Source organism: Ranitomeya imitator, chromosome 5 (genome assembly GCF_032444005.1).
Source record: "Ranitomeya imitator isolate aRanImi1 chromosome 5, aRanImi1.pri, whole genome shotgun sequence".
NCBI classification, from domain to species: domain Eukaryota; kingdom Metazoa; phylum Chordata; class Amphibia; order Anura; family Dendrobatidae; genus Ranitomeya; species Ranitomeya imitator.
In genome coordinates, this window is record NC_091286.1 from 295,637,393 (window position 1) to 295,656,330 (window position 18,938).

General features: G+C 41.3%; 1 protein-coding gene across 1 annotated transcript in view; it reads left to right on the top strand.

Annotated features, from left to right (window-relative positions):
- Nucleotides 1-17,461, top strand: part of SEC63 (SEC63 homolog, protein translocation regulator) — a 71,709-nt gene extending 54,248 nt beyond the window's left edge. Inside the window, exons 15-21 of the mRNA XM_069726264.1 lie at nucleotides 169-228; nucleotides 2,069-2,239; nucleotides 4,322-4,471; nucleotides 7,733-7,834; nucleotides 12,173-12,271; nucleotides 13,495-13,599; nucleotides 15,867-17,461. Of these exons, the coding sequence (XP_069582365.1) occupies nucleotides 169-228; nucleotides 2,069-2,239; nucleotides 4,322-4,471; nucleotides 7,733-7,834; nucleotides 12,173-12,271; nucleotides 13,495-13,599; nucleotides 15,867-16,007 (828 nt within the window). The 3' untranslated portion in view covers nucleotides 16,008-17,461. The remainder of the gene's footprint in view (nucleotides 1-168; nucleotides 229-2,068; nucleotides 2,240-4,321; nucleotides 4,472-7,732; nucleotides 7,835-12,172; nucleotides 12,272-13,494; nucleotides 13,600-15,866) is intronic.
- Nucleotides 17,462-18,938: the final 1,477 nt, after the last annotated feature.

Genomic DNA, 18,938 nt, shown 5'->3' on the forward strand with positions numbered 1-18,938 from the left:
TGTAATAATTGCATTAGAATCTACAGATGCGCTTGTAGTGATGCAGAGTTTAGGATTATTAGACGATCTATACCATTGAGTATTTCTGGAAGAAAGACTTTAGACTTGTCTGTGTAGTTTACCGGCAGAGCTTCTCATTCGTTAATTTCTCTTCCTTTCACATCATAGGAAGTGTTTGAGAAGGAGCAGTCTACTTGCTCTGCTGAAGACCAGCCGGTTGAAGAAGCGGTATGTATAGTGTTTTATGTTGAGAAGCCCATGTGGCCATCTTCCATTGTCTGAACCTAGTATCGCACCTGTTAATACAGTATAGCTATAAAAGCTTAGCGTGGTTGCTGTTGGGTCAAGATGGACCCAACAGTTTCAGCAATGTTCTTTAAATCAATAATAGATTTTGCTTGCAATCTAAGTAACTATTTTCTGCAAATGTTAAACGAATTGTTCTCACTTATGGGGCTTAATATACTATGCTACGTACCGGGGAGATGGTGGAGGGGGTGCAGTTTCTGAGGCTACTGCGTGACTCTCTGCAGGGCATATGCCCTATTATTCTGGATAGAACATGTACTTGATTACCTGCTGGATGTCCAACAGATTCCTTAGTAGTAGTGATCAGCGAATATACTCGTTACTCGAGATTTCCCGAGCATGCTCGGGTGACCTCCGAGTATTTTTAAGTGCTCGGAGATTTAGTTTTCATCACCGCAGCTGAATGATTTACATCTGTTAGCCAGCATAAGTACATGTGGGGGTTGCCTGGTGCTAGGGAATCCCCACGTGTTATCAAGCTGGCTAAGAGATTTAAATCATTCAGCTGAGGTGAGAAAACCGAAATCTCCGAGCAGTAAAAAATACTCGGAGGACCCCCGAGCGTGCTCGATAAATCTTTGAGTAACGAGTATATTCGCTCACCGCTACTTAGTAGCTGTCCAGCCCAGCAGCATCTCTGACTTTTGTGGAAAAAAGAGGCTCTACACTGCTATTTTAATTGTTAATAAAGATGATCTCTATGCTTTCTGGAAACTAAGGGCAGGTTATGTGGTAAGTGTTGCTAGTGTTTGTTTTTTTAGTATATTCCTTCATATTTCTAACCATTCGTAAATGCCTGTAAGTTAGCTCTAGAACACTGTATACATGTGCACTAAAGGGAACCGGTCAGTCGATTCATGCTGCCCAAACCACATGCAGCAGGAAGCAATGCCTGACTACACGATTACAGCCTGGAATGTTTTTCTCTGAGTTTGAAGAGATGAGAATAATATGGTGCAGCCCCGCCACTCCAGGTGATTGATAGGTCTTTTCCTTTGTCTACACAAAGATCTGTCAATCAACTAGATCGATTAGATGGAAAGCTGACCAGGAGCAGTGCCAGACTAGTCTTGCCTCTGTTTATGGCTCTTTAAACTGCTCTTCTGGCATTTCAGAGTACAACATACCAGGCTGCAATCGTGCAATCCAGGCTCTGATGTCATGCTACCCCTGGTTTCGGAAGCATGAATAAAATCACAGGTTCCCTTTAAAAGGAACCTGTCACCATAAAAATGCCGCCTAATCTGCAGGCACCAGATTTTTGGTTTGGTGGGCGGTCTTATCAGTGACTGACATCTATCTCTGTATACACTCTTAAAAAGGAAAGCTGTCAGTCACTGGTAGGGACCACCCACTGGACCAAAATGCTCAGAAAGCGCAGAGGATTAAATGACACACAGGTTATACTGAAACTTTACTCACAAAACTATAGATCAGCTCCCCCGGCTCTATAACATGGTGCCTGCAGATCAAGCTGCTTATTCATGGTGACGGGTTCCTTTTAAGCTTTGTTTCACTGAAGCCGTCGGTTTACGACCCATTATGATTTTGTCTTCCCATTGATGTATAATGGGCCCATCAGGTTTCTGTTGCTTTATTGGAATGAAAAGTTCAGCGTGCAGTGCCTTTCTGACATGTGGAAATGACCTGATGAGCAGCAAGTAGCACTGAACAATAGTCTAGGTACACTTGAGAAGCCTATTGTATTGGGACTAAGTTTTGTGTTTGTTTTTTTTTGTTTTTGTTTTTTTTTTTACAGCAAGGGGAAAATGGCAAAATAAAGAACAAAGGCTGGCAGCAGAAAAATAAAACTGCGAAGAAGTCTTCCAAATCAAAGAAGAAGAAACCAGTGAAAAAGAAGGCCGCACTGCCCATTTTACCACAGCAGAAGCAAGGAAAGCTGAAGCAAGCCAATGATACTACTGCAAATGTGAGCAGGTTCTCCTCTGTAATGTATGGCTAGAATAGAAGCAGCTCACCTTGTCTTTATAGCAAATAATGCTTTTTGGTGCATACTGAGCATATCCATCACCCACACTGTATTCAGATATGGATGCTGCTGCACCACACAATACAGAGGGGGTTTTCTGGATATTTTTTTATTTTTGACATGAAGAAAAAAGACTTTGCAATATAGAAACCACAAACAATCCTCACTTTACATTGCACAGACAATGAGGGGGGCAATGTACAGACATGAGCACTTCTGCAGAGTTTACATGGAGCAACACTTTGGTAATTGGTGCCGTAGGGAGAGATGAAAACACAAAGCATTGTTTCATACTCGGTGAGTTATTGATCATTTTACCTACACAAATAAAGAAATCTTAAGTGATTTAAAGAAATCATATTCTACCAATGTATTTACTGAAGCTACACATAGTGGAAAAATATCACCACTCTACACTCATTGGCAAGTTTGCACCATAATGTGTGCACAAAAAAAATTGAAAAGGTAAGTGTGACCCATGAAAGATTGAAATGCACAACACCTCCCAAAAGTATAATGGCATGCGCATATCTTCACGGAAAAAGCCGACTACCCATCTTCAAATACGCATCTGATTCACAGTGGCAAAATATTGTGATGAGAGGCAGGAGGTGATCGGGCGTGCAGCTGTTCCTGTTCTCACCCTTGTAGTAAAAAAAAAAAAAAAATAGACCCTCTCCCTAAAGGTATGTGCACATGACTTCTTTTTTCAGATGTATTCGACCTGAAAAAGCGCTTAAAAATGCTAAACAGAATGAATATATGTACTGCAATGTCAAAACCACTTGCTGGCCATATGTTCTGTCTTTTTGAGCTTCATTTAAACTACTCAGACTTCGAAAGCCTTGATGTGACTAACAGAAGTGGCCTGACCATTCTTCAGGCTGCTTCTGAGAAAAGAAAGGCACTTCAGGAAAAACACCACCTACAAGACGCTTGTGTTCACATAGCCTAAATGTGACGGAGCAAAAACATTTTCATTGGTAGGCGTCAAGGATGATAACATGAGGAAACAACCCATTATTCACCCTCAGTGGTCAATTATAAATCTATAGTAATATACTTACCAGCCACCGTTTTCAGCTGCTTCCGGTGCCACTCCAGTCCTGCACCACCATCTTATGACCGCATCTTCTGACTGACCGGAAGTCAGAGGCAATGTTCTCAAGCCTCCAGTGTAAGGCTATGGGTTCCTCGTTCCGGCTGTCTTAGACTTACATTGATTTTTGACTTGCGGATCGCCCAGCAAACGCTGGAGCGATCCAGCAGGTCACAACCTGCAGGAAACCAACAGGAGCAGTGCCGAGAACAGCTGAAGACGATGATTAAGTGTAATACTAGGGGCAGGGAACGTAGATTAGTAGCACCACTCCAGCACTGAAATAAAAACCTCGCTGAAGTGGTGCTTTAAATACGACTGTTTTACAGTAAGGCTAGTCAAAGCAGCCATCGGGGCTAGAACCAAACCGAACAGCATGTTAATACGTTTTTGAAGCCAGAATCTGCTGTCTACTGGCGGAGTAGTGGGAGCAATAATGACTAAAACCTTAATGGCAGCCTGATTATGTAGGTAAACAGCAGTTTCAGCTGTACTGTGCCCCTACGGGCAGCACGGTGGCGCAGTGGTTAGCACAGCAGCCTTGCAGCGCTGGGGTCCTGGGTTCTAATCCCACCCAGGACAACATCTGCAAAGAGTTTGTATGTTCTCTCCGTGTTTGCGTGGGTTTCCTCCGGGTACTCCGGTTTCCTCCCACATTCCAAAGACATACTGATAGGGATTCTAGATTGTGAGCCCCATCAGGGACAGTGATGATAATGTGTGCAAACTGTAAAGCGCTGCGGAATATGTTAGCGCTATATAAAAATAAAGATTATTATTATTATTATTATTACCACGTAAAAGTATATATTATAAAATTGGTAGACTGGTAGCTTTTTCTGGATTCTCCATTATTCAACCGAAAAACTGTAAGAATTTATTCAAGATGAACGTAGAAATCTGTGTTCTTTTTATTTCATTAGGATGTTGCATCAAAGGAAGAAGATGATGAAGTTTCTGATAAAGGTAGCGATTCTGAAGATGAAGATACTAATAGGGACTCCCAGAGTGATGGCAGTGACAAGGATTCTGACAGGGAGAACGATGACAAGCAAGGCAAAGATGATGAAGCGGTAAGACTGTATTATATTGTCAGGAAGGCTACTTTCACACTAGCGTCGGAATCTCCCCGTCGCAATGCGTCGGGCCGAGATTCCGACGCTAGCGTTTGATGCGCCGCATAACGGGTGCAGCGGATGCATTTCTCCGGCGCATCCGCTGCCCCATTGTGAGGTGGGGGCGAATTTCCGGCCGCGCATGCGCGTTCGGAAAAAGCGGTCCGTCGGCAGCAAAAAAAGTTACATTTAACGTTTTTTGCTCCCGGCGGTCCGCCACAACACGGCACAACCGTCGCACGACGGTTGCGACGTGTGGCAATGCGTCGCTAATGTTAATCTATGGGGCAAAAATGCATCCTGCAAACAACTTTGCAGGATGTGTTTTTTGCCATAAACGACGCATTGCGACGTATTGCAAAAAACGCTAGTGTGAAAGTAGCCGAACATGTATCGCTTACCCTCAGCCATAGTTCAGAGCTGAAGTCCAGGCCAGCTCTTGTTTTTGAAGGCCTATAGGTATCCAGTAAAGAAAGTTAATTCGGTAATCAAAATAAATTGCTTTGTTGGAGCACTTAAAGGGTTATTCCCATCTCAGGCAATTATTGCATAGCCAAAAGATATGCCATAAATGTATGATTTTTGCCTGCCATTAGTCCTGCCTCACAAGCCAGGTAGGCAGAAAGGTGGCCTTACAAGCTTCCATCTCAAGACTGTTATCTCCATAACCATCTGTCACCTTTTTTTTACCTGGAAATTTGTAATGTTTTGTCAGACTTGGTGACCCTATAAGCCCAAACCTGATTATGGCAAGACATTTCCCAAGTATTGTCACCATAGCTGTTGCCCTCTGTTCTGCTGCCGCTGTGTCCCTTTGAGATTTGCGGCCATTTTTCTCTTGTCCATAATGGCCGCTGCAGAGCACAGAGGGGTGCTGTGGAAAGTCTCAAGTGCTGTGGGATGAACGCGCTCTAATGACAACGGTGCTGTGTCCATCCTGCAGCAGACCATAGGCTTAATAGGAGTGGATCAGACTTTCCACAGTGCTCCTCATCCTTCTGTGGCATCCATTTGGAGAAGACAAGAACAGGTCGCCAATGTGACATAGGTAGGAAGTTTCTGCAGAATGGAGGACACAAGATATGACTACACATGCAAAATAATATACTCACATTTAGGTTTACAGGTGGAAAGTAATTTTAGTGATGCTGGTAGATGCATGCACATGCAGTTAGCTACTTGTCGCTTAGTAGTAAAATATGTGTAGATTGCATATACACTAAATCATATGACAAAGCAGAAATATCAGCTACACACACGACCATTATCAAAATAAAGGGAAACCTGAATACGGATCTATCATAGTAATGAGAAAAACACTCTCTTGAAATATAAGGCAACAGAAAAGAAAACTGAGAGCCACCCCGGTTCGGTTAGTGATCCAATAATATAATAAAATCTAATTGTATTTAGTATATTAAAAAGATATGAAAATCCAAACACTAAGCAAAGAAAATCCTAAGACGTAAGACAGGTGTATTATCAAATTTGCATGAGCCAAATAAATGAATTGTAATCATTGAAAAATCAGTACGCAGTGGAAAAGGTCTGTATTGTAATAACAATAAATATAGACTATATGTATGTCAGTCAATATGTCTATGGTAGTCTGATACAGTATAGATATAAAGGCTATGTGTAAATGTAATCTAATGACAGAGTTATATTAATAAGTATTCTAATAAGTAAATGCTAGGGTTAAATAGCCGCCAATCAGAAGCTCCAGACACAGTCATGAAACATTGTGATAAATGGCTGACATGCTTAGCTCAGTGTCTCAATGTTAATCCATCCAACAAAGGACTCCAACGTACATTTCGGCCATCTTCATCAGGAGGCTGTGCTAATAATAAGGGAGCCTATCCATACACTGTATATACAGCGCACCAATTACGGTAAATGAGAGCGTATAGAAAATAAGCTGTAAGTGTTACATACCATTTACTGATGGCACATGTTCTAAATGTGTGTGTGTGTGTGTGTACTTTTATTAAAACACCACTCCAGCATTTTTTTATTGCACCGCTGGAGTGGTGCTTTAAATATTACTCCCCTGTCTCATACTCTCTGCCGCCGCCTTCATCATTTTCCAGCGTCGCTCCCATCGGTCTCCGGTGAAAAATGACCTGCGGTCCAGTGCTTCATGGAGCAGCGCAGAGGTCACTTTTCTATGTAAGTCTATGAGATCCTCGTTCTGGCTCTCATAGTCTTTCATTGAGAGCTTCTGATGTAGCTTCTGACTTCTGGCCAGCCAGAAGCTGCGCTCACAAGATCGCGCCGAGGGTCCTGAGCAGTGACAAAAAATGGTAAAGATGCTGGAGGGTGAGTATATGATTGGGGCAGGGAGCTTACACTTAAAGCACCCCTGCAGCGCTGCAAAAACCAAAGGCACGCTGGAGTGGTGCTTCACATAAAATAAATGAAACGGTCAGTTTACAGGCTCTAAACGACCCAACCCTCCAATAGGAGTTGGATCCAGACTTCTGGGTTAAAGGGATCCCAGCTTGCATACTGGCATTACCATCCATAGTCTGAGAACGACAGATCTCACATGTTTAAGGCCTCATTTTATTACAAATCAGTAACTGCTGTTTTAGGCCTGTTTAACATTAGCGTTTTGAGGAGCTGCGGACTTCCTCCGTGAAGCCCCACCCTCGGCCACACCTCCGCTGCTAGCTCCGCTTCTGCATGCAGCCTGCGTACCTCTTTAACATTAGGTACGCAGGTCGTGCCGCTATATGCGGATGCTTCCGCATGCGTCGTTTTGACGATGCGGCGACCAGCGTAGGACGCAGCTTTTAGCAATTTTTTTTTCTCTGAATCGTTAAATGATGCATGCGGAAGTATCCGCATACAGCCGCACGACCTGCGTACCTAATGTTAAAGATAGGTACGCAGGCTGCATGCAGAAGTAAGCGGAGCTAGCGGCGGAGGTTCGGCCGAGGGCACGGCTTCACGGAGGAAGTCCGCAGCTCCTCAAATCGCTAGTGTGAAACTAGCCTTAATAATGCAAGGATGCATAGAGTGCACTTTAAGTCAGAAGTAATATATCTATGGATGAGACTTAGTAAAAACGGACAGACACCATTGAAAGATGAAAAATTCTGTTTATTGACTCTTTGTTTGTTTTGTTTTTTTTGCAGACTTGGAACATCACTGTGATGTCAATAAGGCTTTGCAAATTTAATGTTTGAATGTTTTTTTATTTATTTTTTTTAGGAGTGGCAAGAATTGCAACAAAGCATTCAACGTAAAGATCGAGCTCTACTAGAAACCAAATCTAAAGTAACACATCCTGTATATAGTTTATATTTCCCAGAGGTAATGTACATCCATTTCACAAATTATTACTTAACTTTACACATCTTAAAGGATAATATAAAAAAAAAATTCAACTCAAGGATTTAACACCTTTTAAGGGAACACTAATCTTAAAATAAATAAATAGCAATCCTGGCAATTTGTTCTGTTGTTGGACCCCATGTTGTCTAATGGGAAAAGCTCGCTCATGAGAAGATCTATTGTATGGAAGGCTTGTGATGCCACAAGGATCAATAGGGAAATACAAAGAATATCCAGCATTGGATTCTTCTGTTAAAAGCCATGAATGTTAAGCAATAAGTAAGGACTGACATCTGAAATGCATTTGCATCTTTTTTTATCCATTTTTTATGGTGTTGGAGTATTTTTTTTTTGTTTTTTGTTCAAATAAAAAATACGGCTTTTAACGGAACAATCCATTGCTGGATATTATTCGTATTTCCCTATTTTCTCTAATATGGCAATTACGGTAATATTAAAGAGGTTGTCCACTACTTTTTCATTGTATTGCATGAGTGTCTGATCGGTTGGGGTTCGACACCTGGCACCCCGCCGATCATCTGTTCTCTGTGGCCATCGGCCAAAACTGCTCGATTGCAGAGCTGCTCTGTCTTCTGATAGTGGCCGCGGCAGGGAACTACACATCCACCTCCTATTGATTTGAATAGGATGCTGATGTGTAGTACGCTGCCACTATCAGAAGACAGAGCAGCTCCACAATTGAGCAGTGTCATCCGTGTGCCGAGAACAGCTGATTGGTGGGGTGCCTGGCGTTGGACCCTGACCGATCAGACAGTGATGACCTATCCTGACGATAGGTCGTCAAAGAGGAAGTAGTGGAGAACCTCTTTAGGGGAGAAATGGCTGATCTCCTGAAATACATATGCAAGAATTCTTGATATCTTCCTTAGTCATAGCACTGTTTGGCAGTTATACAAGCGGCTGCAGAAGGAGCTTCCCCACATTGTCCTTTCTCTGACACGAATTGCTCCTACTCACTTGCACGAGACTCTGATGAGTCTCGCACGGCAATACCCCGGCACTGCACCTGGCACAGAGGAGCGGAGCGTGCGGCTGCATGTATTCCTATGCGGCTGCACGCTCCGATCTGCGTGCCGGCAGCAGACCCGGGTTTTAACATGCGAGACTCATCCGAGTTGCTCGCGAGTGAGTATGAGCCCTAAACGGTCATGCCTGTCCTACCTGCAGAACTGTTTGAGGAGCACACAGACACTCTTGTAGATTGGTCGTGTGGGATACTTTTTTCTGTCTATTATACCAGATGGTGAAGTCCGCTTCCACTTTAAGTAGAGATGACCCAGTCTGTGTTCTGATGTCACCTTCCTCATTATTAAATGCTTGTTTTCTATATCAATTTATTGCCGGCTAGTGTCATAGGGGATATCCACTAATTGGACATCTGTGGTTTCAGGCAAATGTAAAATTGGAAAGCTAGTCGTCTTCTACTCATATGGGAAATAAATGAATTTGCCATATGATGAAAGACACAGCGAGCCAGATTACAGCTTTGCTGTTTTCTCCGTCCTAAATCTTTTCTGCCAAACCTGTTTGTTATTTTAGTGGCACTCGCAGGGGTTTAAATTCAGAACATGTGTTTCCATGACATAATTGTACAAGTCATACAGTTCTTATTTCTAAGGTGTCTTGAGTAGAGCACAGTATGTAGCTGAGCGTTGTATTCTTCATGGGGCCCGATTCATTATTGTAACTGCACGTTTTTCTTCATTTTGTGTTAGTGAATGACACCTTTTTTTTTCATTCACACCTTACTCTTTTAGTTTGTGACATTTTAAAGTCACATGTGTTTGATTGTTTTCTCGTTTGTCATTGTGGGCAAGGCTTGTAGTTTCGGGTAATTCATTTATATTAGATTATAATGTGTGCAAAACTGTAAAGCGCTGCGGAATATGTTAGCGCTATATAAAAATAAAGATTATTATTAGATTATATATTTTTTGTTAAATTTTTGCACATGTATTCCAGTCCTCTCTCCCTTCCCTCCCGATTAAAAGACAAAAATAAAGCACTTTTCTTTTATTTGTGCAAAATTCATGAATCGCATGTGCCATTTAGAAGACTTTTGGTGTAAAAAAAAAAAAACTTTAACAAATTCAACAAAGGAAAGTGACTTAAAAATAAATACCAGCAAGTGATGAATGGGACTCTTACTAAATGCCTCTGAAAGTATACACATCTAGACATTGTCGCCATGTTTTCTAGCTGCTGCGTGGAAATGGCAGAGGTGACCACACAGGGTCTGCACAATCTTGCACAGCTTTTTACATCACTGCTGGTACAAGGTTTTTTATGTGGAGTGCAGTAGAGGGTTCTTTTTAAATAGTGATAAATTTTTATCTGCTTGACCACAGAACCAAAACCATGAAAAGAAATCCAAATATTTCACCCACATATTCACACCATGATATACATGGGAGTGGAGTCTGGATCATCTGCAATGGATATCAACAGCCATAACATACAACATCACAGCTAGGTCATATCCTGCCCTTTTAACCCCTTAGAGGCAGTATCTATATAATTCTTCCTGCCCCCCCACAGCAAAATTTTGCAGTGCCAATTGGCTGCAATCACAGCCAGAGGCATGACGATGAAAAAAAAAATGATGTCATTGTGCAATAGTAGAACCAAGAAAAATCTGTATTCAAATATAATTAAATTTGAATATTGCTTTTTCTTTTAGGTTTTACTAAATAAGTAAAATATCTATATAAATCTATAAACGCTATTAATAGTGGGGGTTTTTGTGCTCAGCAATTTTGGGCGTTTTCATAGATATTAATGGACAGAGCCTCCTTTTCATTGCTGTCAGCATATAAAGCTGCTCCATTCATAGATAGATGTGGTTTTTCTTGATAAGACCTGCATGTATCAAACTTCTATGGCATATCCTGTCAATAAGCCATAAATGTCACAGATATTGGCTACAAGGTACCATACAACATCTAGCATTTCTCGAAGTTGGGATGCAATTATACTCTTGGGTAAGTCTTGGGTTTAATACAATATGTCAGAGGGTATTCAACCTTAGGGTACAAGTCTGCTGTCACACTTGTGAGTCCTCACATCATATGCACTGCGTATTGTGAGGATTCTCCGGTGTCAGAGCTGAGTGGCAGGTGCGTGACCGCAAGTATGTGATTATTATATACTAGATGGCAGCCCGATTCTAAAGAATCGGGAGTCTAGAATCCATATATACTTTATTTATTCAAATGTAAGAATAATACAATTAATAAATAATAGTAAGAAAGAACAAAAATAATAGGCACTATATGGAGAAAACACCAAACAAAAGTTCAAAATTGGTGTGAAAATGTCACTGAACCACTTCACAACTAAATATATATAGTTTTGGTAAATGGTATTATCATTTTTTTGACGAAATTCGGCAGGAGCTTGAAGAGCAACGTCACTGGGCCCGCCTCCACGCAGTAGAAACTTGCTGTGAGGTAAAAATTCAAAAATCACACCAAAATGGCGGGCGGAGTGTGTCACAGTACGGCACGTTTCTGATTGGTCGCTCGCAGCAGGCGGCAACCAATCAGACACTGGACACTGTTGACGTCACTTAGCTCCGGACATTAGCTCCGGACATTAGCTCCGGACAAAGCCACGGAAGTTGGCACAAATTGCAGGAAGTAGTATTCTAGGCAATTATATATTAGAAGCGGTCAGGTGCTGACTAGTCGTGCGCCTCCTCGCTCAGTGCCATTGCATTGAGCGAGTCCAGACTAGTCTAGCTGAGATGTGGTCGGAAGTATACAAATTGCCATCAAGCGCCTGACACCAGAGAATCCTTACTGCGCCTTAGTGTGCGTGTTGTGAGGTTTCACAAGTCTGCAGTCACACCAAAATCTATTTCAATGGGTAACAATGTGAATGAATAACTTAAATTTGATGGGTCTTTCTGCACCTCAAAAAGTGATGGCATATTACTATGATTCGCCATGCCTTTATGTAATCCGTTAGTAGTTTAACCTCTGGGACCTCCGATGCTCCCGGGTCTCGAGCGCTGATTTGGCTTTTTACGGTCTTCCCTGGGCTGCCCCATCCTCTGCAGTCCGGAGCGCTCTTCTTTAGGTAAATATTGGAGCAGGATGTAGCAATATACCAGTATTGTCGTCTCTACATTCTCAAGGGCTGGTGGAAGTCCCAGAGGTTAGACCCCCCATCGATCATGAATGAAGGCATGTCCGATTGATATGTCTTTGCTTTTTGAAATGGCAAAACCCCTTTAAAGAAGAAAAAGCATATTTTGTTTCTTTGGATTATTTACATGTGCATTTACTATTGTAGGAAAAGCAAGAATGGTGGTGGATTTACATTGCAGACAGAAAGGATCAGACATTAATATCTATGCCCTATCATGTGTGTACATTACGGGAGCAAGAAGAGGTAAGGTTATGGTTATGATGGTTATGTTTGGGGAATATCTGATAAAACCTAAGCTTGCAATATGTGCTACAATTACCTTTGTGGGCTACTGATCATGTCTCTAGGGGCCACTTGCAATGTTCTCATGAAGGACTTTTGCCAGGTGCTGGTACCCTTGGGATTACTGTGATCTAATTTATTTGAGTAGGGTCTGCTTGGCTTACAAACTTCGAGAATGCATGTTTTGAAGCATATGTTCAGGAATTCAGATAAAATGTCTACATTTAATGTACCTTGATGTGTACATTTAAATTCCTTATTAATGTGTAATAGGTTGCACTCTGCATTCATTTCAGTAAGCAGCAAAACTGCAGAATTCCTGCAGCCCTTAACTTTTTTTTCTGAATACTTGCTTTCTCGTGCGCGTTCTCTCTGGCGCTCGCACGTGCGCTCTGTTTACTGGGTGCAGCAGTTGTGATAGAATCATATCTTTCTCTGCAGCAGAGCTCTGAATACTGAGCTGTGTTTAACCCCGCCCACACCACTGATTGACAGCTTTCTGATTGGCAGCTTTCTGTGTATAAATCTGCTAATCTGTGCTGGGGAGTAATTTGACCAGGGACACAGTCCAGCAAGTGACACATCGGTGGAATAGGGTCTCTTGCCCTACATCGTGGTGCTCTCAGATGGCAAAAACCTGCCGATTGATTGCCTTGAAATTAAGACTTTACAAATGAGGATGTGATAGCACTGTGTGAAGTTTTTATAGTTTACCAGACTTGTGCTTTAGGGTAAGTTTATAGGAGCACATATGCTGCGAATATATCATCCAGATTTTTCAGGCTTCAGCATATTGTGTTGCACCAGCAAACTGGATGTAATTCTTGAAAATCTACCAGACTTAATGTATTTTGGTGATGCTGATTCCCCCAGGATAACACAGAAGCCGCTGGATCCTGAGTTGTCTAACAGATTTGGCTGTGAAGAGAATTCTGCAGCTTGCTATATACTATAATCGAAGCTGAGATAGCTAAGCAGGGCAAATTACACAGGAAGACCTTTAGGTGACATGCAAGCATTTCACAATGAAGGAAACAATAACTCCATTGGTGCATATTGTCTTTAAAACCAGTCAAAACCTCATGACCATTTGCGCACTTATATTGACACTTACATGAATATTCAGTGTATTTTACATGATATTATTCATTATAATGCCTACACAAGTCATTTTTCTTTTTAAGGTGGAGCTAAAATTTCCAGCACCAAGTAAGCCTGGAAATTATCAATACACTGTGTTCTTAAGATCCGATTCTTACATGGGTTTAGATCAGGTGAAACCTTTGAAGGTAAGATGACTGAAGCACAGAATATTATTTGGTAGTTCTGAAGCATGGTAACTGTTGGCTATTTTCAATTGTTTGATTTGAGTTCTTTCTTCCATCTCCCCCCATAGATATGCACTCTACAGTTTTCAGTAGGTAGAGGGGAATAAGACACTACCTGACCTATTTATCAACAGGTTATCTATCCTCCAGGTCCTCTAGTTTTCTCCCACACTCCAAAAACTTTCTGATAGGGAATTTCGATTATGAGCCCCAATGGGGACAACAATAACAATATCTGTAAAGCCCACTGGATTATAATGACACTATATTAGTAAGCTTAATGAATAAATTGAAGTTCCTATTAGCACTTATTGGGAAGTACTATGCACTTGCTTTTACCAAGGACTTGTTATAGACACAATGCATGTATCAGATTTATATATTTCCCGAAATCTACTAGTCCCCAAAATCCGCTTTCTATTTAACACAGCAGCCAAAGCGTGTTACTTTTACCATTACCTCTGTAACACAACTAATGGTATGTCCACAGTAAGAAAGAGTATTAAATTGTAGTATAAGTAGTAACAAGACATAAGAAAACGTCAGTGCTCAAAACTTTCTGCGCTGTCTTCTAAATGGGATGTGCTCTGCGGAAGAATGCATCCCATGTGGAAGCAAGAGTCTAGATGCAATTGCGCCCTTGTTTTAAAGGGAATCTCTCACCTTTTTGAGCTTTTCAAGTGAATAATATGGCCATACACCTTGTAGATAACTGAAATTAGTTATACCTGTTATGCCTCCTGGAAGATGCCTTTTCAGTAAAAATCCTCTTTTATAGCTTCGATCTTCCAGTCTACGGAGGTGTATGCTGCCCGGAAGATGAGAGCCTCCGGTCTTCCTTATACACAATTCCTCCTCACTTTCTCTTCAGACATCCCTTTGACGTCATGAAATCCGGCGCCTGCGCATTCTGCCTACTCTCGCTCCTCTGCACTATGGGGAATTTGACTCTCACTGTGCACCGGAAATCACTGGGACCGGAATATACAGTGACTCTCCGGTGCCCACGTACATCAATATTGAAGACCGTGCCCACAGAAGGGTGGAACTGTGCAGAGGAGTGAGGACAGGCAGAATGCGCAGGCGTGGGAACTCCAGACGCGCATATGACGTCAAAGGGAAACTGAAGAGAAGGGCAGGAAAAATCTTATATAATGAAGACCCGAAGCTCTTATCTTCAGGGCAGCGTATGCCCAATAGCCTGGAAAATTGAAGCTATAAAAGAGGATTTTTACTAAGCAAGGCCTCATCCAGGAGTCATATAGGTAAGATTAATTTTGCTGTATACAACCCGTTCGCCCATATTAACTCGAGTGACCGATTCCTTTAAAAAATGATATTCCTTTTTTTTCCCTTACAACTAAAACAATTGCCAGTTAATAATTTCAAACATGTTTTCCTGTCCCTTGACAGTTCATTAGAGGATCACAGAAGTATAATGGGGGTATTCCCATATCCAAGGTCCTACCCCAATATGTAGTAGGTGAAATAATTTTTGCTTATACCTCCATCTAGACATGTAGTATAGTTTTTACGATTTGCTATGCACTTACCCCATGTGCAGGGCATTGCAGGAGCTTGGGTATCTATGGTTCCAACCACTCATATAGTGACAGTTAGCTAGTTGCTAATGGTCATAACCATGGATACCTAAGGTCCTGCAATTCCCTGTACATGAGGTAAGCAACATAGCGAATCAGAAAAACTATATTGTATTTATTTCTTATTGGATGTATTTGCTAATATTGTTATGATTTCACCTGCTACATATTAGGATATGATCTTGGAGCTATTTAAAGTAGCATGAAATGGATAATATTGCTGCCATTTCTCAGATATTTATTTGTGGCACAAAGTTGAAATGGAATATTTGACTTTATACTAGAAATATTATCGGCCACATTACCTTAACTAATTTACAGGGTCCCGGGATGATGGCTAGAGTTGATCTAGCCGAGCTGTGCATGTGTGTCAATGTATCTTGAGATTTGTCTGTGTGTGCGCATTGATGTAGCAGAGCAGTGTTTAATGTATCTGCAGTATGTTATATAGCAGTCTGTGTGAGCGTGTGTGTACATCAATTGTAGCAACGTTTTTTTTTTTCTGCGATTAACCTGTGCATCTCTATGCATATTAGACTTTAGGACTATGTAAAGCATGACAATTACTTCTCTCCACTCCACTTGAATTCGTCTGTTGAAATGTCACTTTTTCTTTTCTATTCCTAGCTGGAAGTTCATGAAGCTAAACCAATACCTGATAACCATCCACAGTGGGATACTACCATGGAGGGTGATGATGACCAAGGAGACAGTGAGGGCTTTGAAGAAAGCTATGATGAGGAGGAGGAAGAGGAGGAAGATGATTAAGTTAAATTAATTAAACGGACTTAAAAGATTTGCACATGGTCATCTATCTGATATTGGAGCTATCCCAATCACCAGAGCCACCCCAGTGTAGAAGTTTTTTTTTTGGGGGGGAAATTAATAAAGTTTAAGTTACTCTTCATAATCCTGAGTTTTGTGACCATTGGCGTTGAAGGTCACATAATCCCTTGCCATGTGCAAAGACCTAGTGAGTTGCTAAGGCCAAACGGTTTAAAGTGAAGCATTTACTCCATCTAAGAGAAAATAAAGATTTTTATGAAAATAGTCGTCTTCAATTTAGATATTGCTCACCTTTGTACAACAGGAGATACGTCGCTAATAATTTCTACCACTCACCCAGGACTTTCAATACTATGGTATTGGTTGAGTTTGTTTCCTTACACACGGCCAGGTATAGCTTAAGTACACAACTTTCCTTCCATTTATTTAATGTAATGTTCACATATTATTCAATGTTGTACTTCAGCTTTTTTTTTTTTTTTTTTTTGTTAAAACATTCCTCCAAATGTTTTTACCGGGGTATAATGTACTGCCCTATACAATACAAATCATACAAAGTAATAATTGACATGATTACCACTAGCCTGCCAATGCACACATGGGTTTGGTAAAGGAATGGCTCTGTAAATCATGGGACCACAAGTTGCAGAATGTTTGTGTGGTTTTTATGCAAAAGATGCCTTTTTTTGTAGAAGATGCATTTAGGAGGCTATGAAGTCACTTCTGAAAAGTCTTAAATGTCAGGATGAGCAGTGATGTGCTCTGTGACCGTACCTAGACGAGAACGTACCAGCCGTCTGTAGTCTTCAGAGCAGTGCCAAGCTTCACGCTATCTGTCCTGACGCTGTGGTATCCACATGTGGAATATGTGTGCGGTTCTTTCTGTGTCGGCTCACTTGGCTTTCCTCAACGTTGAGAATGAATTAAGGGTTACATGCACTTAACTGTGTAACGCTTAGTATACTACTACACCATTGATGACTGTTTTGCATTTGTAATGTGTACTTCCACCCCCCCACAGATAAATGATAGTGGAGAAAATTCGTAATTTTCTGAATATTTGCTATTATACTGTAAATAAATAGCATTTCACATAGTAAAGTGGTTCTGTATAGTATATACCGGTTTCTCCCAGATGGATCTTTTCATACTACAGAAATGGATATTGCTCAGTTATTGTTGCAGAATGTGAAAATAACAGGGTGAGCTAGTTATGTCAGGGATTTTTAATGGTTTGTGTAACACTAAGATTTGAAACGTGGCTAATCACTTTCCTGCACTTTTTACCCATTCTGCAATTTCTGTGGCCAGTTGGTTAACACGAAAAAAAATTTGCCATTTTCTGAAAACGGGTTGTTCTTTAAATGCAAACTGATATTGAAAAAAAAAACTTTGTAATGCAATAGTTGCAAATAAAATTCAAAGGTTAAATGGTATTTGTATATTTTATTGTGTCTTAATAGGCCAACAAGATGCCATATAAGCAAACCCTGAATTCAGTTTGCTCTGAAAATGAGGCCAGGTGATGAAGCAGGGGTATTTATGCACTTCACTTGCACTCTCCTGGGCAATTAACAGCGGTTTTCCTTTACTGACTTTCACAGGCACCAAGTAAACCTAGCCTAAGGCCCCTCAATACAAGAAAATTAAAACCAATGGATGAACGCTCATCGCTCGTTTGGAAGTTCATTAGTACGAGCTCACGATATGCTCTCCAGATTGTATTGCACAATGGACCTTGATGATGTACCATACATTTAGGATGTAATCGGAGAATAGCTGGGTGACAGTCTGTACAAAATTTTGTAGGATCTGCCTTTTTATGGGTGTTGCTAAAAAAAACAATCCATCATTGTTGATGTGATCAACAAATACACCTTCTGCCATTGACTAAAATATCCAACATGCCCATTCAATATTCTGGACTATTCCTGAACTTTGATTGTTTGTCTATGGACATAGAGCACGTTCGTTTGAACAATTTTATGCAAGGAACAATCCATTTGATTTGAAATCGTCCTTTTCATTCAACTTTAACATAATGTGTAAAGGGGTCTTAGGCTAAGTTCACATTAGCATTTGACTCCACAGCGTGGTGCTGCTGACTTCTTTCCTTAAGCTCCGCCCACTTCACATGCGTCCTGCGTACTTATCGTTAACATTGTGTAAGCAGGGACATGCCTTGTATGCGGATGCGTTTGCATACATCGTTTTGACGTGCTCGACGAACACAAGAAAATGCAGCATGTTGCGTTCGGCGGGCACCTCAAAACAACGCATGTGGATGCATCCGCATACAACGCATGTCCCTGCGTACACAATGTTAAAGATGGGTACATAGGACGCATGTGGAAGTAGGCGGAGCTTAAGGAAAGAAGTCAACAGTACCACGCTGCGGACTCAAATGCTAATGTGAACAGAGCCTTAATGAGGCCCTGTCCGCACGAGTTTGGAATCTAATGTAAAGACATGGCTGTAGTGGCAATATGTCATTCTTCTGTAACCACCGTTTAAAATCATAGATCATAGAATGGTAGAGTTGGAAGGGACCTCCTGGGTCATCTGGTCCAAGCCCCTGCTCAAAGCAGGATTCACAAAATCATCCCAGATAGGTGTCTGTCCAGCCTCTGTTTGAAGACTTCCATGGAAGGAGAACTCACCACCTCTCGTGGCAACCTGTTCCACTCATTGATCACCCTGTCAAAAAGTTTTTTTCTAAAATTAATCTGTGCCTCCTCCCATTCAGTTTCATCCCATTGCTTCTAGTTTCATACCATTGCTCCTAGTCTTAAGGTTATGCTTAATTAGTTTCAAGTGTAGTTGGCTGGACTTGGGCTCTTCTCCTGCCAGTCTGTATTTTTCCTGGCCCTTCCACCTCATTTTCTAGTCTTTGTGACTGATCACTGCTTTTTC